The 18,243-nt window shown below is 40.2% G+C and overlaps 1 protein-coding gene across 2 annotated transcripts in view; it reads left to right on the top strand.

Annotated features, from left to right (window-relative positions):
* Positions 1–17,093, top strand: part of VPS39 (VPS39 subunit of HOPS complex) — a 28,628-nt gene extending 11,535 nt beyond the window's left edge. For both annotated transcript variants that reach the window (XM_033145864.1, XM_033145857.1), the window contains 17 exons: positions 502–622; positions 807–927; positions 2,339–2,468; positions 3,179–3,321; positions 3,904–4,047; positions 4,808–4,949; positions 6,562–6,648; positions 7,610–7,683; positions 9,064–9,162; positions 9,439–9,556; positions 9,857–9,985; positions 10,620–10,722; positions 11,640–11,685; positions 13,437–13,586; positions 13,936–14,070; positions 14,299–14,390; positions 15,060–17,093. In XM_033145864.1, the coding sequence (XP_033001755.1) occupies positions 502–622; positions 807–927; positions 2,339–2,468; positions 3,179–3,321; positions 3,904–4,047; positions 4,808–4,949; positions 6,562–6,648; positions 7,610–7,683; positions 9,064–9,162; positions 9,439–9,556; positions 9,857–9,985; positions 10,620–10,722; positions 11,640–11,685; positions 13,437–13,586; positions 13,936–14,070; positions 14,299–14,390; positions 15,060–15,135 (1,910 nt within the window). In that variant the 3' untranslated portion in view covers positions 15,136–17,093. The remainder of the gene's footprint in view (positions 1–501; positions 623–806; positions 928–2,338; positions 2,469–3,178; positions 3,322–3,903; positions 4,048–4,807; positions 4,950–6,561; positions 6,649–7,609; positions 7,684–9,063; positions 9,163–9,438; positions 9,557–9,856; positions 9,986–10,619; positions 10,723–11,639; positions 11,686–13,436; positions 13,587–13,935; positions 14,071–14,298; positions 14,391–15,059) is intronic.
* Positions 17,094–18,243: the final 1,150 nt, after the last annotated feature.

Genomic DNA, 18,243 nt, shown 5'->3' with positions numbered 1-18,243 from the left:
TCAACCCCCCCCCCGAAAGATAGGTCTTAAAACAATACAAAAGGAATACCTAAGGTTATTATTATTTATTAATTTATGGTTGGATTTTCCTATGCAGGATATCCAATCAGCGCAGGGTAGTTGATGCTAAGACTTGATCAATTGCTTACAGATAAAGGGAACATTAAGAACAGTTCTGAATGCAAGCACTAGAGGGCAACATAACAAAGGACACAGTGCCCTGTTGGAGCAGAACAAGGATGCATGGGCAGAATGAAAGAGTGACTTATACTTGAAATGAAGTTTGGTTTCTTGGTTATGCCTTCTTTTCAGTTTCTTTGCCTCTTTATCCCTGCCATTAAAGTGGACCAATGGGAAGCGGCTTTTGAAAGCTTGAAAGGGATGAAAGTATAAAGCATACTAATGCATAAAATGCAATAGATTCACTGTTACTGAATGTAAATTTGGGGAATACTATTGTAGAACCATATGCTGTTGCTGACTGTTCCATTTTCAAAACAGAACATCAACCGCCGTACATTGTGGCAGTACTGCCAAGATATGTAGAGATTCGCACTTTTGAGCCCCGGCTCCTAGTGCAGAGTATTGAGCTTCAGAGACCACGCTTCATTACTTCTGGAGGGTATGGAAATTTCAGTTGCTTACTTTTTCCTTCCCATCTAAACTATAAATTCTAATCTTGTGTATTATGCTTCTACTGAATTATTAATTTTTACATATTAATGAAGCAAAGGGGAGGGGGGGAAGTCCTTTCATTTTATTATGATCATGTTGATAACCCAACTTCTTTCCTTTTTTCTTTTTAGTACAAATATTGTGTATGTGGCCAGCAATCATTTTGTTTGGCGTCTCATTCCGGTTTCCATTGCAACCCAGATCCAGCAGCTTCTTCAAGATAAGCAATTTGAACTGGCTCTGCAGTTGGCAGTAAGTGGCAGGATGGAAGCATTTTAAATCTGTATTGATTGATAACTTCTGTAAGCTGCTACCTAGTTAATAATAATAATAATAATAATAATAATAATATAATTTATTTGTTCCCCAGCCACTCTGGGGAAAGCTGCATCTAATACACAGCCTAAATCCTCTTGTTATTTGAGTGTCTTGGCATTAAACAACTCCAGAATTTAGCATTCATCTGGCTCTGATCAGTGTCTGGGGATGGGTGAGTGTCTGGGAACTATGCATACATGACTTGCTACATGATGGAAGAATCGGTGTATGTGTAAAAAAAATTAATAAATGTGCAAGATAGGTGCTTCTAGTATGTGTATTTATTTACAGTCCATGGCTCAAATTCCCTTGCAGTCCTGTTTAGTATGAGCCACTTTTGTGAAAAAGAAACCTGCACAGGGAAAATGTGACTTGCCTAAGGCAACTCTATGACCTTTAGGTTTTCAGAAATTAGCATAAATATTTGGTAGAGCAATCAGTTGATTATTGCTTTCTTTCAAGATAATACTATGCATTCCCCTTTTCCAGATTTAGTGCTATGAAGTTTTTAACATGCGGTTTGTTTAGTTTAATATTCCATAAATATTTGTAACAGTTATACTGAGAATGAAATCTTGCAGTGCAATAACTGAAAGATAAAGGAGTGGGGAAAGACTTCAATTATAATTTTTACTGGGTCAGCTGCTTATGAAGATGGGAAGATTTTGTGTTTCTGCTGAACTCTGAATAATTTTGTACAGTTCAGTACTTTCTTCCTAGAAGCATACTTCACCTGATAACAGACATTGTCTGAATTCCGACGTTAGCTGTCTGTCAGAAACTGACATGACAGATATTTCTGTCAACACAAAATGTTACTGATTGCATATACTTATATTATTATCAGTTACTAACTGGAGGTTTTATCAACAAGCCCATGTTTCCTCCATGTAGTTTATGAATAACGGTGACTCTTTGTTACGAGTGCCAAGAGTTCTCTTTTAAACTGAAATGATATTTTTGGATTGCAAAAATGTTGTGGGGTCAAAAATACATGATGTGAGCAGTTTACATTGGTGCAAGAACAAATTAGAATTCTCAGAAGCAGTTGTCTGTATTTCTCACACATGTGTGCATGAGTGAAACAGGATACATGCGATTCAGACTTGAGCTGCTCTTGTTACTGTATAAACATAGAAACCTTGTTTCTCATACTGCAGCACATTCCTCTTTTTTACTAGTATTTTTTTTTACTATTTCTGAGCAATTTGCTTAAAACAGTGTGCTGATTTCAAGATGCTCACAACCTTTACAGTAATGAATTTTCTCTTAAATACTGGAACTATCTTACATTGTTTAAAGAGTAACACTTCTTAAATCTTTTGCCTATTTTTGTACGTGTTAGGATATGAAGGATGACTCTGATACCGAAAAGCGACAACAAATCCATCATATTAAGAATCTGTATGCCTTCAACCTTTTCTGCCAAAAGCGCTTTGATGAATCCATGCAAGTCTTTGCCAAGCTTGGGACAGGTAAGTTAGTTGTGTAGCCTGGACTTACTAGACAGATAGGTATGGGAGATTGCTGTGACCTCTAAATTCTTCCAAGCAGAATGGAAGCAGAATGATATCGCACTAGGTGGAATCCTAATGTCCACTGGAGAATGACTTCTCCTGAAACAGTTCATGTTGACCTCAAGATCATAACAATTTAAATGACATCTACTTAATGGCAAATTCACATGACATTGAGCTGTGGTCACTGGTCACACTGGAGAAAAGCAGCCTTTGGCTAGATATCAGGAAATGTATTCTAAAGTACCCATGTGGAAGGCCACTTGAAATTCTTATGCATGGCAAGTGTGAGGCTTCTGTTGTGTGAGACATCCTTATAGCTCTGGTCTGACCAGGTTATATACTTTCAATCCACATAGTAATAAACTCTCAAATCTTATATCTCTACCACTCTCAATGGAGCTACCATGGAAATTACCGTCATCTCCCACATGATACCCAGTGTGTGAAAGCTGGCCATAAGAACAGTTGGCCCTGGCACCAGTTTGTTGACGGAAGCTGTGGAAATGTGAAATTTCCTGCCTTCCAACTTCCAGTCTGAGATCCTTCATATTGTTTATGGTAACTTGTAACTGGAAACTTGGTAGTATTGAGTTTGGAAACGGAATACACTTTGAAGAATAGTTTGGAATTTTTGTGACTTAACTACAGTCATATTTTTTGTTTAGATCCTACCCATGTCATGGGTCTCTATCCTGAACTGTTGCCCAGTGATTACAAGAAACAGCTCCAGTATCCCAACCCTGTTCCAGTTCTGTCTCCAGCAGAGCTGGAGAAAGCACACTTGGCACTTATAGACTACCTAACACAGGTAAGTGTTTAGCAGCTCCTTGAGCATCCTATTTTTGGTAGTAGATGGTCATGTGATTGTTTTGACATTGCAGGACCTCCTGAAATTATTTTTCATGTGTTTTGGGCTTACCAGCTATTGCCTCACCTAACATGTTAAAAGGAGGGTGTGAAGCACGATCTCTTGTACATATCAGAGCAGTCTCATGAAAAGCTTTCATGCTTAAAAAAGGCACATTGCCATGGGGTGTGGGTGGGATTCATTATCATACACTGCGTCAGCTCTTTCTTTGCTGTTCATATAGCACTGTCAGCATACATGGCACTGGACAAACACATGAAAGACATCTCCTTCTGCCCAGTGAGCTTACAGTCTAAAATTTGTTGGCCATGTGCAGAGAGAAGGGGGAGGGGCTTCAAGGTTAACAGAATATTTGAAAAAGGAGAATAATGGGAGAAGCCAGTACAACAAGAACTAACAAGCAAATGCTGTTTGTCTGAACCCATGTGGATAAAAAGGTTGCAGTCACATGCAGTTTTTCTCTGTGGTAATGTGGTTGAGGTGTGGCATGACTTCACTTCTTTTGACTCTTAATTTCTGCAGAAAAGAAGTCAGTTAGTGAAGAAGCTGAATGACTCAGACCATCAGTCCAGCACTTCTCCCCTCATGGAGGGGACCCCCACAATCAAATCGAAGAAGAAGTTGCTGCAGATCATCGATACCACCCTGTTGAAATGCTACCTCCATGTGAGTTCTCTGCATTTTCTGAAATACACACGTCTTCCTCAAACCAGGCATTTAGAGTTTTGGTGTTGGAAACTCGGGACTAATAGTGGAAAAGATTTAGATTGAGTTTAAGTCCCTCTTTAAGCTTAAAATGCTAAAGGTGAAAACAGACACAACACTTTGGGGCACCTGCACTTATCTCAGATCTTTCCTGGGTGCAACCTAAGCTGTGGTCAGTATCTTCTGTGAAACTCTTAACAGCTGAAATATATCCTGCTTTGCCTTTAAATTGCACCAAGATTTTTAAAGAATATGGATATGCAGAGGAGAAATTAAATATATGATGGGTTTGTTTTGGTCATGCTGAATCTTAGTAACTGTTGTTTGCCAAAATTGTAGATTGTTCTTAATATGGCAATCTCTTATTAAACAATAAAAGGGGCCAGTGGAATTGGTTGTCTGGTTGTTTGAGATACAAATCTGAATATGCAGGAAAGTGCCTGCATGATTTTTTTTAGGAGGAGAGTAAATACCCTGGAATATTATTGTTTTCCCTTGCTTAATTTTTTTAAATAAAAAATGGAATAGAAAGACTAACACACTAGCTCTTTGCTAGTTTAAGCACGTAAGTACATAGCCCTACGACATGTGAAGACTTGTTTTTAAATAAATACTTAGATTTGTGATAAGTATCTTCCTTTTCCTGGTTCTAAATGCATGGCTCCTTTGGTGCATAGTAAACTGTTTCTGATTCCCTCAAATTGCTCCTCCTTACTGACAGACCAATGTGGCCCTAGTGGCACCACTGTTGCGACTGGAGAACAATCACTGCCACATAGAGGAAAGTGAGCATGTGCTCAAGAAAGCTCACAAATACAGCGAGCTGATCATACTGTATGAGAAGAAAGGTCTGCATGAGAAAGGTAAGTTCTGAGGTGTGGGAATCAATTGGTATGTAATACAGACCTTGTAAATCTATCTGGCTTAGATCTATCCTGGCTAAAAGGTGCCCCAAAGTATTATGTAATGACCTCTGCCATTTGGGTCACTTCAAAAAATGTATCTGCTATATTGTTTGGGGCACGTTTTCCTAATGACCCTTAGATGTGCTTTTATTTAGGTCAGTGATACCCGTGTAGCAGGTTGGCCCTATGCATCATGTTATGGTCTCTCAGTTGTGGGGAGACACGGGTAGGGGCACCAGCATTGGAAGGAATGGAACTGACAAGTAGGTTGCTAACACCACGTTTTAGGATTTGAATATATTATTATTATTATTATTATTATTATTATTATTATTATTATTATTTACATTTGTTTGTTGCCTTTTACCAAAAAAAAGTGAGTCTCGGGGTGACTTAAGATAAAATACAACTGATAAAAAACAGTGGAAGCCGGAAAGTTAAAACAACAGATAATACAAAATATCTAAAATGCCCACCCAATAACATAATGTAAGTCCTACCCACCCCACTAAAAGATGAACTCCACCATAGAATCCATAGTTATCAAAGGCCTGAGTGGATAAAAATAGATAATGATGACATGAGGCATGCTTTCTAGTTTAAAGATATAGAGCTGTTATATGAAGGTGGGGGGATGGGGGTAGGGCGGCTGTGTTGAGGGGATCCTTTAGTTTGCAATCTCAATAGACCTTTTGTATTACACTATTTTAACTTTTTAGTTAATCGCAACTTTACAATATCAAATGGCTTCATAGCGCAAAGACAAAACTACATCCAAAGGATACTCTTGATGCTATGAATTTTATCTTTTTCTGCTGTTCATGTTTTTCTGTCAATTAACTCTTACTGGATAGCCATTTTATTTCTGCTGCTACGCTCTTCTTGTTAGGGAACTGGTTTTAGAGCACTTTGTTTCCCAATACTACCATATCCTGGGCAGAACAGCATGGGGAATGGAAGACAAATAAATTGCCTGAGGCGGGGGGGGGGGGGAGAAAGAGGAAGCATGCAAGAAGCTGTCATAGTAGCATATGCTACGCTACAGACATGTGGACGTTAAAAATAGAATTCAAAGTACTGTCTGGACCTTTTGCTCAAGAGTGAACAGACTCCTGTCCTGTTGGATCTAGTTTGTCCAGCAACCAGATTCTGGTGCAAACCACATACAGATAGAATTAAAGAATAGATTCCATTTTGAGCCTGAAAACTTACTTTCAGTGCTGGATTGAGGTGAACTTGCTGTGTTTTCACACAAAAGTCCAATACTACTTAGTTTTCTTCATTTCAGCAGTCTAATTTAGGTGGGGAAAGTCATTTTGTTGTTCCCATAAACAATCGGGACTCAGAAATTCTTGCCACACGACTGCAAAGCACCCAGAGATTTACCAGTAGATCCCAACCTACCTTCATGCTCATCCCCACCAAGCATTATTGTGTGTGTTTACGTAGGGGAAGACTGCTTCTGGTTTGTCATGGCACGAAACACACAGTTCTTTGTATTAACTGAGGAGCCTTGGTCATGGGTAACTAAAGGAAAATCCCAGTAGGTCTTTCTTCTGTTTTTCTGAAGCTTTGCAGGTGCTAGTGGATCAGTCAAAGAAAGCTAACTCCCCCTTGAAGGGCCATGAGAGGACCGTGCAGTATTTGCAACACTTGGGTGAGTGCAGCTGAATATACCTTCCGTTTTCACATCTTGTCCTGCCTTTCCATGGAACAAATAGATTGTGGTGGCTCACAAAAGACAAATGGGGGGGGAACCACCCCACACTCCAAAATAAATCACAGAATTTTATAAATCAGTTTCATAAATTTGGTTGACCATACAGTACTGTCAGGAAACCCCCCTCCCCATGACAGGTAGCATCCCGGGAGCGCTTGGAGTACAGGGAACCACCCCCTCTGTTCACCAGTTCGTCGTCCCCCTCCTCAGGAGACAGCGACCATTCCTCCAGTGGGGAGGGGGAGTCAGGGGCAGGAAGTCAGCGCAGGGGCTGTGAGGAGATCGCAGAGCCTGAGCACCAAGGGGGAAGTGGGGAACAGGGACAGTTTCCCGCACCCCGAGTTCGCAGACAGGAAAGACGTGGAAGGGGGAGGCGGGGGTTCAGGATCCCGCACCTCTTTTGCTGGACCAAGAACTGGAAGGGTTCATTCCCAGACTCTGCAGAGGGATTTGATGGACGTTTGAACTTTTGCTCCACTGTAAATATCTGCACAATAAAGAACTTAGTTTTTAGAAGTGCTGCGTTTGACTGCTTTCTCATGAGCAACCACTGAACTTCCTTACAAGTACAAATATGAAAACCTGTGGACATTAAGTCAACTCAGCCCAAAATTTTAAGTGAAGCAGGTTCTCTTGATCTCCCAGAGATGGAGCTTAAGCCTGATAGGCTTCTTTGGGAGCAGCATTAGAAATTATGGTGGCATTAACAGTCAGTGGCATTTACTCAGAGAAAGGCATCCCAGCAGGATAATTTTTCCCTAAAAGGGATTCAAGGTGGCTTGTAAAAAAGTGCCTTAAAAAAAACCACTTAAAAAGTGATGGATCTAGTTGTCATTTACACCTTACTCTATAGCTTGCAGTCTGGTTCAATTCCATTTTGTTTTGTTTCTTATTCTAGGCACCGACAACTTGAACTTAATATTCTCTTATTCTGTTTGGGTACTTAGAGACTTTCCTGAAGATGGATTGAAAGTAAGCACTCTTGGTCACATTTGAAAATAAGGGTGGAGAGAGTTAGGGTGTGCCTACTGACTGCTGATAGTAAAGCAAATAATATTAGGCAGGTCCTTCTAATATTTCGCTCACTTAGTTCACACTCATAAGGCTATGATAATTGTAAATAAAGGGCTGCTCTAAGTGTTCTGGGTCAACACAAAGACTGTTATAAATTGCTCTAAATAGCAGCTTTCCCCGTGTGGCTATATACAGCCTCTCTCACATAGATTGGTAAACACTGACCATTTTACCTCATGTGTCCAAAAAGAAAGCTGTTGCACATACCGTATTTACTCAAGTCTAATGCACCATCAAATCTAATGAGCACCTTAATTTTCAGAACCTTGAAACCAAAAAAAGTATTTGCTGGCAAATGTAAATCTGCTATGGAATCTAATGCACACCTTAATTTTCATAATTTGGCCAAAAAAGATGAGCCTTAGATTAGAGTAAATATGGTAATATTTACCATAACATGTTGGCAGAAGCCACACTTACAAGTTAGCACAACTCAGATTATCTGTTTGTATGCAGCAGCTTTGCAGTACTTGAAAAACGCATCTTCCTTACTTTATTGAAAGCTTATCTCGCTTATCCTTACTTACCAGTAATGTCTAGAGTCGACTAATGAAAGCAAAAAGAAACTGATATGATATCTAGGGTACATCAAGCCCACAATGGCTTTTTGAACCCAGTCACTGAAAGACAGTATGAAGTTGGTAGCTGAGTGAGGTTTTATCCATTCTTGAGTTGCATCAGTTCTCATTGTTTGGTTTTAGAAGACAAGAATTGCCTGTTGCTGTGCTGAATGTGGCCTGGTTTGCACAACCTGGTAAGCCAAACTATTGACTTACCAAGGCCGCAAGCAGTTCTGGAGAAGAACTTCCAGTCAAGAACAAACCTTGACTACAGCTTGTGGTTGGGGGGGGGGGGGAGAGAGAGAGTTTAACCAAAAGTCCCAGTTCACATGACGTGCTAAGCCAAACCCTGGGTTGGTTCAGTGTGGCACAATAGTAGGACCAGGAAGAAGCAAAGTGGCTGCAAGTTCCTTTCCAGAACCCGATCAATAAGTAGAGGTCATGAATGCATGCAATATCTCAGTTTGATAGGGACACTGGCTATAGAATGCTACTTACTGTTACAGAGAAATAGGGCAAGAGGTTTACCCCCAGTGTTCTGTGTTTGTATATTGTGCTTTCAGTTAGAGAACATTGAAGATTAATTGCTGCTGCTCCTTCAGAAAGATATTGAGTGTTATTTTGGGGCTTGTGAATTGAAGTGTTTGACTTCCCTTGGAAAAACGAGTGTAAATGTATAAAAATTAACTTTGTGAAATTCAACCTTTTTGATTGGCAGATATTCACAGAAGATCTTCCTGAAGTGGAATCCCTTCCTCGAAACAAAGTCCTCAGTTTCTTGATAGAGAACTTTAAAAACCTGGCTGTTCCATACTTGGTAAGAACTCATGCTGTTACCTGCACGCCCTGTTCTGATAACAGCAGTTCGTGTCTGACTTCTAGGTCTGTCTGACACAATTTTTGAAGGTGAACAAATTATAAACATGTAGCAGTAGCTAATCCAGCAGGTATGAAGCCATTTTTGTAGGATTCCTGGTTTATATGTAGAAAGAAAAAAGTGGCTTCTCTTGAACACACATTGAAATATTGATGGGAAGAGGCAGGGTCTTCTACGGTCAGCTGTCATACATGGGTTGTGGACGTGTATTTACAGGAACATATAATCCAAACCTGGGAAGAGGCTGGTTCAGAGTTCCACAACTGCCTGATTCAGCTCTACTGTGAAAAAGTGCAAGGATTAATGAAGGAATATCTCAGCTCTTTTCCTCCAGGTATTTCCACCCCTGGTCTACTTCAGTGTGCCAAAATAAAAGAATCTGAGGCAGCATGCTTCTGAATACCAGTGTAGCTGGATTAGATGGACCTTTGTTTTTAAACACAAGGGTGATTCTGTAGATTGCAGACTGTAAGTAGCTACTGTTAGGAACATTATTAAATTTTACTTCGCATGAGATGTTCAGAAGCATCTTAGTTTCAGTGGGTCTCCTTTCTAATGGGAGTGGGACTTCAGATAACTTCATTTTATGGCTTCACATTTGCTGATGCTAACAAATGATATTCTTCTGTTTCAGATAAACCACCGGTGGCAGCTGGAGAAGAGGAGGGGGAACTCGGAGAGTATCGGCAAAAGCTTCTTTTCTTCCTTGAGACTTCCAGTTGCTACAATGCTGAGCAGCTCATCAGTGACTTCCCCTTTGATGGTAAGAGATGGTGCAGCCATATTGGTTTCCTTCATTGCTGGGGGCAATTAGCTATAGTTATTGCAGTTGAATCGTATTTTTCTTTAGTTCTTTTTTTAATTTAAATTTTAAGTGCTGGAAAAGAGAATGTTATCCTCTGCTATAGGCATTCTGCACAAGTGCCATGTCTCAGTAATGTAAAGGGATTTCCCCTTATTATTATTAAATTTTATATTGCCACCCCCTCCATCCTGCCAAAGGAGCCTAGGGCAGCATGTCTGTGTTGGCCTATGGTGGAAGAGATGCTGCATAACAGCCCTTTTTAAATATATCTGTTACTGTTGATAGAGGACAATTGACTGTTTCATGTGAAGAGCAATGTTTAAAATGCTCACTGTTTGTTTGAAAAGCTATGGGTAACTGAAAAGTGGTGTACAGAGGAATAAAAACAACAACAACCGGCAGTGTGATGCTACTGATTTCTAGAATAAACTGAGCTCTTCCTCTTCCTTCTGTCCAGGTATTGTAACAAAAGGTGGTCTTCCTCTGCTGCTTAGTTTGCATGTTTTCATAACAAATTCCCATAGCCAACTTTGCAGAATTGTGTTGCTGTTGAAGGCAATAATAGCTACTTTTGTTCTACTCCTGCCTGCAGGCCTCCTAGAAGAACGTGCTCTGCTGCTGGGACGGATGGGAAATCATGAACAAGCTCTCTTCATATATGTTCACATCCTGAAGGATACAAAAATGGCTGAAAAGTACGTCTCTGCTTAACAGTAACACTTTGTTAGTTTTTTAAAGAAGCAAACCAACTTAGTTCATTCTTACCTGTTTAAGTGGGAGCTGTATGTAGTCATTTCCCACCTTAATTTGTCCCCCCTCTGCATCAGGGGTCGCCAACCTTTGTGGCCCATGGGCACATCGGCAAACTAGAGAAACTGTTGCAGGCACCATATACACACATTGCAGCCTATTAGAAAAGAAATGAGCCTAATTTGAGCAGATGAAAGGTGGGGAAGAGAGCCTTGTGTGCACCAGGGAAGGCTTTTGTGGTTGCATGTGACCATGGGCACCATGTTGTTGACCCCTGCTCTACTAATGCTGAAGCTGGTGCTAACCACAGCTTCAGAGGTGCATTGTCTTATTTTCTTTCCTTGCTGAAAGTGAGTTTCCCAGGCAGATACCCATATATGTACAGCTTTAACATCATATTGTAATTAGCAAAGGAGTCCTAGTAGCCAGTTCATTAACAGTCTTGAGAACATAAGAAATTAGCAGGTGCGCTTACCAAGCAACCCTTGTACCTTTGGCAGGATGGAGGGAGTGTTTTGTTGCATAGACATATGATTCATTGTAGATATGTATGCATAAATATGGCATAGAAAAATGTTTTAATCCTGGAAAGTATTTTTCTTTCTTACATGTGATCAGTCCTTTTTAACATTTTAATTTACAAACTAAGAAACCAGTTTAAATGCCTTTCCAGTTGATAGGCATCCAGCTGCCTCAGGAGACAGTGGAAGAGTTTACCTTTGGGGTAAAGTCAAACTGTTGGAAGGTTGCAGCACAGTACTCACTGATAATTGCAGGGTAATAAGTCAAAATATGTAATTTTTAAAATAAACTGGACTTCAAGGCCACTCTTGAGTTTCCTGTATACGCTGTTGTGTTTCAGTTACTGCCACAAACACTACGACAAAAGCAAAGATGGCAACAAAGATGTGAGTAGCTTATTTTCTGTTATCTTGCAGTTTACAAAATATGCTTCCTTTAATGATCCTGTTTCTGTTACATAGTTTGTAGCATCAACAAATTACATGGCAGGTAAAAGATTTTATGCCTGAAACAAATGAGCTTGTAAGACTTGAAATTTTGTAAGTATTCAAGTCTTTTAAATACTCTGGGGTGCTGCTTGGTGTTTGTGTGTGTGCAAATAAAGCAATATCTTATTTCCAAGTAAGTTGCTTTAGAAAATATACCGTTGTATTTGAAGCAACTTCCCACTTTGCAGCAGTTAGTGAGGCTTATTGCCAAGGCCATCATTTCTTCCCTGGTGGAGGAGCTTCATCTGGCTTGGCCTTCTAGCATTATATTGCTACAAAACTTGTTTCAGGCAGTTACTGCACAGGCATGACTGAGCTTGTGCGGTTTCAGTTGGCCAGCCTCACACAAAAGGTCCCTGGAGCAGGAGCAACTTCATCATTAGGCCCCCTTTCTTCCCATGAATCACAATTGTGTGTGAGGTGCGAAAAGGAGTGGTGGCTTGGGCAGCAGGAGGCTATGTAGCTAACAGAGGATTAAATGGAAGGTAGAACAGGGCTACTAGCCACAATGGCTGTGCCCTGCCTCCGCGGTCAGAGGTACTAATGCTTCCACGTATCAGCTGAACAGGAGGGGAGAGCACTCTTGTGCTCAATTTCTGCTTGTGGGTTTCCCACGGACCCCACAGGCTCTTACGTTTTTACAAGGAAATAGGTGTTTTTGCACGCTCACACATTTATGTCTGCTACTTAATTTTACCTTTGTACAGTAGGATTGTTTCTACACATATGCATTGCACTATGCACTATACCTTCCATTGCAGGCATAAATACCTAAGGGTGTTGCAATATACTAATTAGTGCATTTCTTTCGCAAATAAAGTTCAGCTTTATCTTCTGAAATAAATGGGAAATGCTGTTTTCCCAGGAGCGCTGTGGACTCTTGTTCATACCATTTGAGCAAGAGCATATATAAAGCTGTAAATACCATATTTTCCGGCGTATAAGACGACCTCCAACTTTTCCAGTTAAAAGATTCTCAAAAACACCATTCCAGAATCGACTCTGCCCCTGTGGAGTCGGTAATGTGGAGACTGTATCACATGTACTCCTGTCTTGCCCCTTATATAAAGACTTGAGGGAAGAGATTGTCATGCCGCTTATACTTGCCATTCCGGGCCACTCGTCCATGGACATACTGTTTTTCCTCCTAGCAGACCAGAATACACAGACAACGGAGAAGGTAGCCAGATTTGTTGAGAGGGCCATGAAATTGAAGGCTGCCAGCTGAATGATAACAGTGCCCCCTCATAATTAAGATCTCATTTATTCTTGTTTTAATTGTGCCGAATCTCGATTCAGCTCATTTTATTGGTTTATATAGGGTTTTTATCAGTATCTGTAATACGTGTTTTTTTGATGCAGTGGCCTGTAGGCTATGCAAATAATGTTTGTTGTTCTTCCAGTTAAAATAAAGAGTTTGAGATATACTCAACCGCAGATTCTCCACCCGGTGTATAAGACGACCCCCGACTTTTGAGAAGATTGTCCTGGATTAAAAAGTAGTCTTATACGCCAGAATATACAGTACTTTTGGTCAAGATAAGAGTATTGTTATAAGATGGGCAATGTCTCTGTTGTGGGGTGGCATACTTAGTCCCAGACATTTTGGAGTGGATTTTAAATACAGTGGTTTGCTTTGTGTCAAGCAGGTATACTTGTCTCTTCTCCGGATGTACCTCTCACCACCTAGCGTTCACTGCTTGGGACCAATCAAGATGAAATTATTGGAGCCTCAAGCCAATCTCCAGGCTGCACTGCAGGTTTTGGAACTTCACCACAGCAAGTTGGACACTACCAAAGTAAGGGTTTGTTGTTTTAAATGAAGCACACTACATTGTGGAATGGAGTAGATATGATGCAAGAAACCTCTATTGCATTAAAATAAACTAGCTTTTGTGTATGAATACCCCTTTTTCTTCCACAAGCTGCTTGAAGGACCACTTTCTTTGCAAAGAAAATTAAGCTGTTTCCAGAGAATTTGTTTTTTTTTAAAGAGCTAACGTACACGCAACTTGTAAATTTATTTATACCAAACTTTGCAAGATATATTCCCCCCCCCCCATACTCATAACCATGAAAAGTTGGAATACTGGAACTGTATTTTGGAAGAATCCTAACACATTAATTTCCCTTTGGTTGTATCTGTAGGCAATAAATCTCCTCCCAGCAAATACTCAAATTAGCGAGATTCGAATCTTCCTGGAAAAAGTCCTTGAAGAAAATGCCCAGAAGAAAAGATTCAGTCAAGTACTTAAAAATCTTCTCCATGCTGAATTCCTGAGAGTATGTTGTTCATATTACTTCTCCATATTTATCAAAGGGAATGTTTAAAGCAAATGTTGAGCTGTTGTATGTGAGGGGGTTAGGTAGAGAATTTGGTAAATTGTTCCTTTACCTTTTTAATACCAAAAAACAGCAACAATATTTAGTTTAACTGTTATAAAGGTAATTTTCATATTTCTTCAGGGTGTGAGGGAATGTTCTATTCTATTTCTTCTTATTTTGTCATAGGTACAGGAGGAACGGATTTTACACCAACAAGTGAAATGTATAATCACAGAGGAAAAACTTTGCAGTGTGTGTAAAAAGAAGATTGGAAATAGGTATGTGGAAATTGCTACTCAATCTGATTTTTGCACAAGTTTTGTGGAAGAGCAGCAGTGGGCTAGGATGCCTGCCGAAGCATTCTTGGAGTGTACAGTTAATTCGCTGACAGTGCACTCCTAAGCATGTTTATTCAGAAGAAAGAACTGCTAGATTCAATGAGAATTCTTCCTTGCTAAGTGGGTATCAGGGAGGGGGGGCATGGTGGTGGAATTCACTTGGCTTGCCTCTTAGTGTGAACTTTTCTGAATCAATTAAGTGAACTGACATAGCTATCCTTTAGAATTCATGCTTACTCAACGTTTGTGATGCAGTTCTCCAGAAAGGATGCACAAAAATGCATCATGAAAACTACTACATGTCTCTGGTTTTGGAGTTTTCAAAAATATATTTTAAGTCTCGCCAAACACTAAATAAGCCACCTACTAGCAAGAAGGAAAGGAAACATGCACACGCTGCTACAGGAACACAAAGGAAACAAAACACTAAGAACCGCAGAGAGAAATGCTGGTTGAGACGTGACCTTTCAAAAAGTGTAGATTTTTGTAGAGAGGAGCCTGTTCCGTGGCCTTCTAAAGATAACTAAATCAAGTGGTGTTTTTAATATTACTTTTAAATTATTAAGATAACCAGCTAACTTGATGCACCGACCTTTTCTCTTCCTATAGTGCCTTCGCCCGCTATCCTAATGCAATAGTTGTGCATTATTTCTGTTCCAAAGAAGTGAGTGCAGCAGACACCTGAAATGATTGTCATGTGGACTGCAGAAGCCACGATGCTTACCTGGAAGGAGAGCGAAGAGAATTGGAGGCATTGGAGAAGTTGGAGGAATCTTCTGAGGCATGTTGCTTACAAACAACTTGAGCCCCACCTCGCTTTACCAGATGACTCGCCAGTAGAGGAAACTGATATCTAACTATTATTTTATATACTTGGCATCAGGTTAGCCTCAGAGCACTTCAGCATGAGGAAGAATGATAGCTAAATAGCAACGAGATGCCACCATGCTCCAGTTTTTGTAGCAGTTCTTGTTCCAAGGAAGACCCAAGTCAAATTGTCAAGTCAAGCAAGGCAAAAATGCATTTTGTGTTGGATTCTGTATTCTGATCATAGTTGGGGAAAATTATATGATTGTTTCATCAGCATTACATTGAGATCCACTTTTATCAGTCATTTGGAGGCAGGCACTTCCAGAGAGGCTGTACCCAGATTTCCTTACTGCTAATGTTGGATATAAATAGGCATTGGCCATCGAACTTATTCTTTGTATTTGGGAGTGGTTATCACCACTGATATAAAAGTTCCAAGGGAACTAGTCTAATAACAATATGATCAGAACTGGAAAATGTGTGTTTTTTTTAGAAGCATGTAAATATGAATGAGCATAATATTTGCACTGTGTATAGTCACTTCGATTATGAGTAGAATGAAAAGTAACAGTGATTTTTCTGAAGGGAGGGGGAAGTAGCATCTGCACTTGTACCAAAAAGTTAAAAGAGCAACTTCTTTAAAAATCAGATCTCAAAGAGGGTGTGTGTTTTATATTGAGCACCTGGTCTACACTTTGGAGTCACGATTGCTTTGAAGTGGTTAAGTCTTCATGAATACTCCAGCTTTTGAGTAATGCAGACACTTCCATTGCAGTATTTTTAGTTCCCTATTATGTTCCCACTGGTGCTCCTCTGTAGCTTTGTTGTACCCTCATTGCTGTGATACTGAAAAATCCTGGGCCCTTGCAGGTTGTAATATAATTGTCTTAACATTATTTTTTAAAGCCTAATCTTTTATGAAGGTGATAAAGATGAATTTGAGAGTTCAGCAGCAGGTGAACAAAGGCTTGTGATAGGAGCAATTGGTTCAGAGGATCTGAATGGGGAAGTTATCTCAACATCCCATAACAGCTATTTATTATTTTTAGTTTTTTGTGACTGTAATCATTCAGTGATTTATAGTTTTTGGCAGAAAGTCACCCTAGTTGAGGAAATACAGCCTTTCCATGCTGTTTTGATTTCACTACGTGCTCGGTAAGATCCTAACACTAGGATAAATTTAGTGCGTAATTTGATCTTCTGCAAAACAGCTTGGCCTTTTCTAGGAGCTGCTTCCCTGGCTACCTTAAGTACATTTTCTGATGAAGTCTATCCTCAAGGTCACATCTATTTCTGTGCTATGTGCAGTGAATACCAACTGTGTCTTACTGCTGGGTTTGGGATTTGTTCTGCTAAGATTAAACAGATTTTTGGTACTTTGTTCCCTTAAATCCATACAGTGTCAATGCATTATGTTTGTTGCATTTGTTCAGCTTCCTAGACTAGACAGGTACTGCAGGTGAAGACAACACGGGATATTCATATGTAAAGGACAGTAAAACGAAGTGTTTACATAGAAACTATTATTTGTGCAGTCCATTCTGACCCAGCTTAATGATATGTCTGCTGCCAGTAAAGACGCATGCTCCACTGAGGCATCTCAAGTGTACATTTCTCCTTCACAGAAAAGCTTTTATGTGCCTCGATTCAGCTTCATTACATACCTTCTGCAGAGAAGTGGCTTATGTTATGATTGCCCTCTGGTAGCCTTGCACAGTGTCTGGGATTCACTAACTGTACAACAGGTTAATTTGAAGCAATAAATTATTATAAACATTTGGGAGACCTGCATATTCTTTACCCCCTTAAAATAAAATTTTATATTGTACTTCCTTTTCAGACTTAGCTGTGTGTAGTCTCAAACATTAATTTTTGTCATTTAAGGTTTTTTATACGGGTTGTGTGATTCAGACAAAGGATGTTGTCAATCTAGTTCCCAAAGGTGAGGCACAGTTGCTGCACTACAGAATTGTTGCTGTTCAAACCTGAACCACAGGATCTACCTGTATTATGACATTCAGGTTTTTTAATCATGCTGTGCTATTATTTCAGAAGCTGTTCACATTTAGCCTACATTTTCAAGTATGGCCATTAAACAATATTTTGCTGATCTGTGGAAACACAAGTTGGAAAAGTTCTTAAAATGATAACAGATTTTCATGTAGATAATGCCGGGTTAGAAGTAGTAAATAAAGCTTTCCAGATGACAGTTATTTCAATTGATTTCTTTCTCAAGCAGTTCCATTGATCTTTTAATAGGTCTACCCAAGAGTAATCAGGCAGTGGTGTGCAAAGTATTTAGGTTTCCATTGTCCTGAGCATTCACGATGTGTTACTGTAGTGTAAGAGTCATGACCTTTATCATTATATTGCCAAAGCATTAGTGATATGGACATGGGGTGTTAGGTGATAAGTAGTACATTGTACTCCTTCTGGGTTTGTCCACCTCTGGTCCCCACTTTGCACTCCACTCTCACCTGTGGCTCCTAGGAGCTGTCAATATGTGACAGCAACCACACCCCAGGAACAGCTTCAACTGGTCGGCTAAACCAGGTGAGAGTAGCTAATGGGTCTCAGACCCTTGGTGAGTTAAGAATTTCCATTGCATGCAAAGACAGGTTCTGGCAGATTGAGTGGATGAGACCTATAGGGGGTCCCAACAGTGCAAAAGGCAGTTTCTGCATGTGCTATAGAGGGGCAGACAGGGCTTGTCCACCTAGGAAGGTAGGCCATCTAGAAGGAAAACTGATCCTAAGCCTCTGCTGCCTTGCACAACATCTCCAGGAGAAGAAAAGGCTAAGGAGTAAACCCTACGCAAATATGGAGTGGAGTTCCCTAAGATGGTATGGCACCTTGTACGCCTCCTTCCAGTAACTCCTGCAGTCAACTTGTGCCACATCAGCAAGGCCGAGAATGAAGTATTGTCATTTGAGCAGCCCAGGACCTCCATCCACACTGCCCACGTTTGCACCCCAGGGAGGTA

Source organism: Lacerta agilis, chromosome 1 (assembly GCF_009819535.1).
Source record: "Lacerta agilis isolate rLacAgi1 chromosome 1, rLacAgi1.pri, whole genome shotgun sequence".
Classification (NCBI taxonomy): Eukaryota; Metazoa; Chordata; class Lepidosauria; order Squamata; family Lacertidae; genus Lacerta; species Lacerta agilis.
Note: the sequence above shows the minus strand (reverse complement) of the source record. Positions and strands in the feature narration are given on the sequence as shown.